This window comes from Grus americana, chromosome 13, assembly GCF_028858705.1.
Source record: "Grus americana isolate bGruAme1 chromosome 13, bGruAme1.mat, whole genome shotgun sequence".
Classification (NCBI taxonomy): domain Eukaryota; kingdom Metazoa; phylum Chordata; class Aves; order Gruiformes; family Gruidae; genus Grus; species Grus americana.
The window spans coordinates 21,276,985-21,284,932 of record NC_072864.1 but is presented as its reverse complement, the minus strand read 5'-3'; the positions used below and the strand labels follow the sequence as shown (position 1 = coordinate 21,284,932).

At 64.6% G+C, this 7,948-nt stretch overlaps 1 protein-coding gene across 4 annotated transcripts; it reads right to left on the bottom strand.

Annotated features, from left to right (window-relative positions):
- Window positions 1-8: 8 nt before the first annotated feature.
- On the bottom strand, window positions 9-7,757 carry FCSK (fucose kinase). Of its 4 annotated transcripts, XM_054840436.1 has the most exons (23): window positions 7,636-7,757; window positions 7,386-7,543; window positions 7,209-7,259; window positions 6,970-7,095; window positions 6,713-6,785; window positions 6,328-6,425; window positions 6,140-6,220; window positions 5,937-6,056; window positions 5,601-5,742; window positions 5,228-5,355; window positions 5,024-5,125; window positions 4,391-4,561; window positions 4,250-4,317; window positions 3,718-4,088; window positions 3,260-3,470; window positions 3,004-3,170; window positions 2,692-2,919; window positions 2,432-2,575; window positions 2,155-2,274; window positions 1,894-2,081; window positions 1,596-1,695; window positions 831-1,054; window positions 9-616 (listed from the first exon to the last, which is right to left on the bottom strand). In XM_054840436.1, the coding sequence occupies exons 1-23, from the start codon at window positions 7,703-7,705 to the stop codon at window positions 500-502; spliced, it is 3,258 nt and encodes a 1,085-aa protein (XP_054696411.1). In that variant the 5' UTR covers window positions 7,706-7,757; the 3' UTR covers window positions 9-499. The 4 variants fall into 4 exon arrangements, with proteins under 4 accessions (XP_054696411.1, XP_054696414.1, XP_054696413.1 ...); XM_054840439.1 differs by lacking the exon at window positions 7,386-7,543 and having other exon boundaries at window positions 7,636-7,740; XM_054840437.1 differs by lacking the exon at window positions 9-616 and having other exon boundaries at window positions 836-1,054; window positions 1,636-1,695.
- Between the last annotated feature and the right edge of the window lie 191 nt (window positions 7,758-7,948).

Sequence of the window (7,948 nt, the reverse complement as noted above, 5' to 3'; positions counted from 1 at the left end):
ACACATGCTGGGAACAAGCTCTTTTTATTCAAAGAGACTGCAGGGACTAGGAACTCACTGCAGAAATAGTCTCTCAGCACAGGAGAGGGACTCAATTCCACATCCAGGTGTATGTTTGGTGCATGCCGAACAGGCAGCTGGAAGAGCAGGAAGGTTCCTGCTAGAGGCAGCAGCACAAATGCTATTCTTTTCTCTTTGGAGAACTATGAAAATCAGAGTGAAACCCCAAAATCAGCCTGGAGGGCCAAGCAGACTGTCCTTGCAGCAAGGCTGTCCTCCGGGGACAGTTTTGCCTGCCCAGCTCATCACAGCTTATCCCGCCTCTGTGGCTTTTGGGGCAAGCAGCAGCACAATAAGGCCACATCAAGACCTAAGGCACCTGCTGGAGCTGGCTGAAGGAGCTGCCGCTGGAGCGGCAGGGATTTCTCCGCTTTGGAAGGCTGCTGGCTGCTCCCGTGCCCTCGGTATCTGCCAGGAACGGGGTCAAGGCTGAAGGCCTTCACATAGCCACATCCTCTCCAGGGTGAGCACTGTCCTTTGCATCGCATCCCAGAACCTCCACAGAGAAACCGCCTGTGTCCACTTCGATGCTGTGGATGCTGAAATTGCCCAGTCCCTAGAAAAAGCACACCCAAAAAAAAAAAAAAAAAAAAAAAAAAAGAGTTATGGGTTGGGGCAGGAGCCACCAAGGGACCTGTTCTCACTCCCAGGGTCCCAGGGAAGGCAATCTCATCCCACTCATGGTGAGATGCTCCTAGTGCTCGTACTATATAAAACAAGCTTCTGCAAGCTGCCTGCAACAGCGAACCGCCTGAGAGCTCACATCTCACCTCAGTTTTTGCTAGAATTTGGTGCAAAGCCTCTTTTTGCTGGGGGGCTTTGGTTAAGACATAAAGGAAGCCGCCGCCACCAGCCCCAGCCAAGCACTGCCCGTAGACGTAGGGCCGCAGAGCATCCATCATGCGCCCGACGGCCAGCGGCTCGCACCCGGGGGCCATGCATTTCTTCTGCTGCCAGTAGCGGTCCAGACACTTGCCGATGAGCGGCAGGTTACCTGCAGGGGAGAGGATATCACAAACTGTTTGTCTCTATTTCTTGCCCAAGGGGCAAAAACCTGGTCCTGCCTCTCCTGCTCAGTCCAAGCCTGCTCAATTCCGCCTTCTCATCTCCCCAATTCCTCCCAGCTCTGCCTGCTGAGCAAGCAAACCCAGCCCTGTCACGGTGCCGTTTTATTTTTAATCCTCCACAGGGGGAGAATTTGCTTGCTTTAATGCTCTGGCTTCCCCTCCACAGCATCCCATCAGCCGAAGGCCAAATGAATCCCCCGCATAGGCTAGCATGGCCCCCAGCCCTGTCATGAATGGCTCGCAGAGAATCAGCCAGGCTCGGCATGTCTAATCCCCCTCCCTTCCTCTCAAGCCTGAATTTTGGGGCATTGCCTGTAACATGAGGGTGGGCCTGGGGGAGGATTTGAGGCTTCTATAGCTGCAAGAGCCTGCAACCCCCCCAGCCTTTGCCCCCCCAGGACTACGCAGACTCTCCCTGGGGAAGAGTTGTTAAAAGGGCTGGCCTGACCCAGGAAAGGGGGCTCACACCTTGCCTCAAGGCCTGGGCACACTCCTCAGCGGTGCTCACCAGCGCGTCAGCGTTTTGCACGGCGGAGGGCAGCCTGGCATACCAATTCCTCACCACGTCCTGCAAGAGGCCAGAACGTCCCTGTCACCATCCTCCCGGCTCTAGCAGCACCCAGGGAGGTAGCACTGCACCCACAGCCTTTGGTGCCAGCTCCCATCAGGGCAGCAAAGCTCTGCACCAGCGAAGGGGACAGGCACCAAAGGCCACGCGGGGAGCAGAGGCCAGAGCCTGCAGCACCCAGGGGCACCCAGGCATTACCTGGAGCAGGTTGCGGGCCAGGCGAGTCTTCCCCGTGTACACCAGCAGCAAGTGATCGTTGAGGGTCTGGGTAAAACCGTCAGGCACTGGGATCTTCTCCACCTCCACCCTGAGCGGCAGCTGGGCCTTCGACCTCCCGATTTTGATGCCGGGCACGAGCCCACCCACCTGGTCCTGCCAACCACCGCCTGCAGGGCAGAGGGGCCTCAGACACTGCCAGGCCCCCCACCCCGTGGGCTGGCTGATCCCCCCAGCCACTACCTGTCGTGAGCCTCTGCTCCAGGTGCAGCACGGCGTGGATGAGGGACTCTGTGCCGGCAGCCTTCCCGGCCGCCCGGTACAGCGATGCCATCACCGCTCCTGCCAGGATGCTGCTGGTGCCTGCAGGGAGCACAGGCGGGGTCAGAGCAGTGAGGCACCACACATGTCCGTGAGAGCTGGGGGAGCAGCGAGGGGGATGCCCTATCCCGGTGCTCGCGGCAGGAGGGACTCCCCAGCACCAGGGAGGGACTCCCCAGCCCTTTCCCCGCAGACTTACCGAGGCCAGACCCGTGGGGCAGCTTGGACCAGGTGTGCACCTCAAACCCGCCCCCGAAGCTCTCCATCAGCTGGGCCCCCAGGGGTTTCTGTGAAGGGAACTGCACAACCTGGCTGCAGATGAAGGCAGCCTTGAGCAAGGCTCCTGAAAACAAAAAAGAGAAAGCAAAGCTGACGTCTGCCGTGCTGCCTGCTCCCTCGCCCCGTTGTCCCCAAAAAGGGCCACCCTGGCACCATGGGGTGCGGTTGGCGACACCTCACCTGGCGCGTGCGGCTGGCAGTAATCCTGCAAGTGCTCCAGCTCCCGGCACACCAGCTCCACCACCGCCTCGCTCTGTGGCGTCCCGCCGAGGCTGACGAGGCGCAGCTCCGGCTCGCTGATGCGCCGCACCCGGGCACCGATGGGCTGGCATCCATCCACCAGCACCGCCACATCCACCACGGCCCCCCCGTGCTCGTATGTGATGGGGGGGGTGTCGCTCCAGCCGCCTGCCGAGGCTCACCATCAGCCCCCTGCAGCACCCCAACTCCTCTTCCCCCAGCACTTCAGGGGCGAGACACGGATGCACTCACCGGAGAGGTCCAGACGGGCCGGACACGCCACCTGCACCCAGTGCCCCAAGGGTGGCAGCTCCGCCTGCCCCACAGTGACAAACTGGCACGAGGACATCACCGCCTGCCGCACAAGGATCTGCTCAGCCCCCTCGTAATGCCGAGCCGCTCTCACCAGCAGAGCTGGCCTGGAAAGAGAGGGATGCTGAGCCCACCGCTGCGGTTCCCTGACTGCACTGCGGACGGGGAAGCTGCCGCTCACCAGCCCCAGTCTCACCTGCTCATCCACTTCTGCCGCTCGACAGCCAGCTCCTGGACACCGCCGGTGATGTCCCCGCTCTCCAGGCGCCCAAAAGCCGAGGCCCACTCCCTGTTGGCGGCGGGCCCGCTCCGCAAGCCCCCTTCCCCTCGCGCCATGCAGCCCAGGACCTCGGCGATGCAGGCGAGCGCCCGTGCCGCGATGCCAGCGTCGCTGGCTGTGGAGGCAACTAGAAAATAAAATGAGGCTGCAAAGCCACAGCCGGGTTGCAGGTCACCCCAAACCAGCCCATTTCTGCAATAAACCGGCTCCAGGGGAGAGGGCTCACACGGTTCGCGGCCACCCTGGCTTGTCGGATGCCCTGGTGGTACACCCCCATGGGTTCTTGCAATGGGGGATCACTGGAGGGGATGGGGAGCACTGAACAGCCCCGATACCCAGAGATGTAAGATGCAGCTCGTGCGAGTCCAGCTCACCCTCGTCCAGCGTGCCCAGCACAGCCTCGTGGTAGCCCTCGTGGACAGCGCTGCGGGCAAGCGGCAGGAGGCTGATGTCCTGGCGCCCCAGCAGCACCCGCCGCACCTTGCGCTGACCCTGCAGGAAGAAGAGGGCCTGGCGGGCGCCCAGCTCGGCCGCCTTGTCCAGGCAGGGCAGCAGCTCCTGCCAGGACATGCGCCAGGCCGTCCGCCAACGTGCCAGCCGCTCGCCGGCCACTGCCGTCGGGGCCAGCAGCCACAGTACGTCCTCCAGCCCCAGCGCCTCACAGGCATGCAGCACCGGGAAGAGCCGGGCGCTGAGTAGGCAGCGGCTCTTCTGCGGCATCTCGGCGTCCCAAAGGTCCCCTTCCCTGATGGGGGGAGAGGCTGTTAGCACCGCCCTGGGGCTCAAGGATGCCTTCCAGGAGTGGAGCTGGGACACAGGGTGGGTTGAGGTCGTTGTGACACCCCCCACTGCAGCCATCCCTAGGGGAGCCAGGTCTCCTATCCCATCCTGGCACGTGGCACCTACCGTATGCCCGTCCGATGAAAAAACTCAGCCCACGGCACGTTCAGGTAGGTGGCCTCTTTGGCAGGGCTCTGCAGAGGGACGGAGGGGCCGGTTACACTCCGGATTCACGAGGAGCCTCACCCCAACTCGCCACCCCCATACCTGCCAGTCATCGAGGCGGCCAGTGAGAGTGAACACGCAGCAGGGCAGGTCACGCAGCTGGACGTGGTGACCCTGCAGGACAATGTCACGCAGGGGACAGCCCTGCAGGGCCGGCGAGGAGCCTGCAGCGAGGCCCGAGAGGAGGCAGCCGGGACCGATCTCCAGGGGACCCTGCGGAGGAGGCAGTGGGGCCCTGAGTGGCGTGGCCCAGAGCAGCCCCCAAACAGAGCAGCCCCTGACCTCAGAAGGGGACAACCACTCTGGGAGACAAGCTGGGGCCAGCAGCAGCCAGGCACCAGAGGGACACACTTTGCTTTGTCACAGGGCTGCAGGGACATGGACTGCAGAAATTCAGGCCGGGTGACAGCCTCAGGGCTCACAGCCATGACAGAGCCCCAAGGAGAGGGTCTGCCCTGGTCCCCAGGGAGGGACGGCCCAGCGGTGACAGCCTCCTCCTCTTTCTGGGGTGGGGTGACAGCCACCAGGGTCCCCAGCACCAGCCAAAAGGCAGCCAGGAAGAGGGACACCCCAAACCTCACAGCCGTGGGTCCCCCATCCCAGCCAGGGCCATCCCACCCCACTGCCCATTCAGTGCACTGAGGACTCGGGGTCACCCCCACCCCAGCCACGTACCTGGAGGTGACAATGCTGGATGACACTGCCGGCCGCCAGCCACACGGCTCCTTCCAGCAGGCAGTTGGTGACCGAAGAGCCGTCCTCCAGGAGCCAGGGCTGCTGCCGGGGGCACAGGGGCACGTGGGACCGGGGTCCAGCCACACAGCCCCAAGCAGCCCCCAAAAAATGTGCGTGAACAAGGCTGGGGACAGAAGGACGTACGTCCACGTGGGAATGGGCTGTTTTGCAGAAGCGGAGGTGGCTGGCAGAGCTGGGCAGGAGCGTCAGGCTGCGGATGTGGTCGCTCGCAGAGGTGGTCATGTAGTCGTAGGATGCATCAGGGATGCAGGCTGTGGGGGTTAAGGAGAGCTGTCGTCACACTGACAGCAAACACGGGTGTGCCTGACACCCACGTGAGCCAAGGGCAGCCAGGCTGAACATCCCCCAAAGGGGGTGGGGAGAGAAGACCTGGAGACCCACAGTAACAGGGAGAAACAGGTGGGTGCCAGGCCCCAACCACCCCATTTCTCCCCACACAAGGGAAGGAGACTCAGGGATGGGTCATGTCGCACGTGCCTGCCCCAGCATCACTCACCCATGCTAAGCGGGAAGGCACGGAGAGCTGTCCACAGCACGGAGCGGGCGCTCTTCACGCTGGTGTCACCGCCACCCTTCACAAACTCGTCCTCTGTCATCCCCCTTGCCATGCACAGCACGATATCAAAGAAGAGGGAGAGCTGGGGAGAGAAGGGACATGTTGAGTGCAGCCGGGCCGGCCGGTGCAGCCACCCTGACCCCCATCCCATTGCTGGGTGCTCCCCTCCCGCCACCTCTCCCACCTAAACCTGGCAGCGCAGGGGCAAACAGGCCCTACGGAGATGCCTGGCACCCGTGGGGCGAGGGGTCCCGTCCCCCGTGGAGGGGCTGTCACCTGGATGGGTGGTGCCCCTGAGTCCAGCCCCATGTAGGTGCAAGCGTCCAGAGGAGGGATGACGTGGGTGGCCAGAAGCTGCTCAGCGGCATCCGAGGAGAAGAAAACCACCCCGCAGACCTGCCAGGGCACAGCAGGGCTGAAGCCACGGCGACACGAGGGACGGGGCAGGAAGGGCCACCGATGCCCAAGTTGTGCCGTACCAGCGGGACGGTGCCGTCGGGCCCGGCGCACTGCTGGATCTGGGCCTCTGTGCCTTTGTAGATGATGTCGTGCACCAGCCCCTGGGAGCGAGACCAGCAGGGCTGGGACCTTGGCACCCAAGGGACTGAAGGGGTAGGGACCCCTGTGCCCCCAAGGGATGCCGCTTGAAGGGGGAACTGCTCCTGACCTGCTCATCGGTGAGGTAGACCCCATGGTTCCTGGCATACGCCTGGCTCCCAGGCACCGCGATCACTCTGACGCCCTGGAAGCCGTCCCAGTCAATGCCTGGGAAGAGGGACAGAAACCAGTGCCTGCTGGGGCAATGAACATACCCGCACTGGGCAGAGCTGCCTGAAAACTGGGCCCACGGCAGAGGCGATGACAGCAGCGTCCAGCCTCAGCCACCTTGCTGTGGGCACAATGGATGCTCCCAACCGCACAAGGGTCAGCTAGACCTGAGCATCCACTCCCTCACAGGGACACGGCACAGGCTGAACCAACTGTGCCACTGCAATCTCCGACCCCTGTCCTGAGCTGAAGTGGCTGCTGGAGGCAAAGCTGGCAGCACTCACCTGGTGCCGAGGGCACAGTGAGAAGCATGTCGGTGCTGCAGACCCACACGCCTGGCGGGGAGCCCACGCAGAGCTGCCGAGAGAAGGGCCACGTGCCCAGGGATGGCATGGAAGGACACCCAGCACCCTTCCCACCCTACTAGGAGCCTGCTGAAGGCACCCTGAAGGCTTCAGGGGGAGCCGAACCCACCCCCACACTGGAGTGCCCAGCATCGCACGGCAGGAGCCCAGGGCCCCATCCCACAGGCCACACAGACCCGCTGCGTCATGGTCCCCAGCAGGCTGTCCAGGTTGCAGACCAGAGCTTCGGCTGTGGCGCCGGGCTCCTCCACAGGCAGGCAGGTGAAGGCTCGGCCGCAGTCATCGAAGGAGAAGTCACGGCCCTGGCGGGACAGGGAACGCGGTGGGGTCACAGGGAGGGAGAGGGTGCGAGGTGGCTCCGGCTCCCAGCCGTGTGACGGAGGGGTCCCAAGCTGGGCTGCGGGTCAGCTCTCACCATGTGCAGAATGAGGATCCGGGCTTCCCTCAGGACGTCGGAGGTCACCACCTGGATGGCAGAGCAGGGGCCGCTCAGGGGGGGACACGACACCCACCCTCCCACCCCTCCCTCCCAGCCTCCCCGGGCCCACCAGCGGCTGCCACCGCGCTCCCCACCCGGGGCAAGGCCCCTCACCGTGCAGCCCGCCCTGGCGCTGAGGTGTTCGGCCGCCACCAGCAAGGCGTTGAGGGTGGCCCCGCCGCTGCCCAGGCGGGCCCAGGGGTCCTCCACAGCCAGGAGCAGCGGCGGGGGGCGCGGGCCCAGGCCGCCCCTCAGCCGGCGGGCCTCCAGCTCTGCCAAGCAAGAGGCCGGCGGCGCTGAGGGCTGGCACCCCCCGCCCCGCCGCGGGGAGAGGGAGAGGGCGAGCGCCAGCCCCGCCGCTTGCCTCGCTGGAAGGCGGAGACGCAGCCGCCGCGCTGGCAGGTGAGGAGGAGGACGCTCCACTCCGCCGCCATCGCCGCGCCCGACCGTCCAGGCGACGCTCCGTCCGTCCCCCTGTGTGGCGGCCGCGGTGCCTGCTGGGAGATGTAGTCCAGCTCCCGCCAGCGGCCCCGCACCCGCTGCGGGAGGCTCGCCGGTGAGGGACTACAACTCCCAGCGTGCACTGCGCGGCAGAGCAGGCCCGGGCCGCTTAAAGGCACAGTGCACTCGTGCCCAGGAGCTGTGTGTCGTCCCCCCCCACACACCCCTCCACCCCC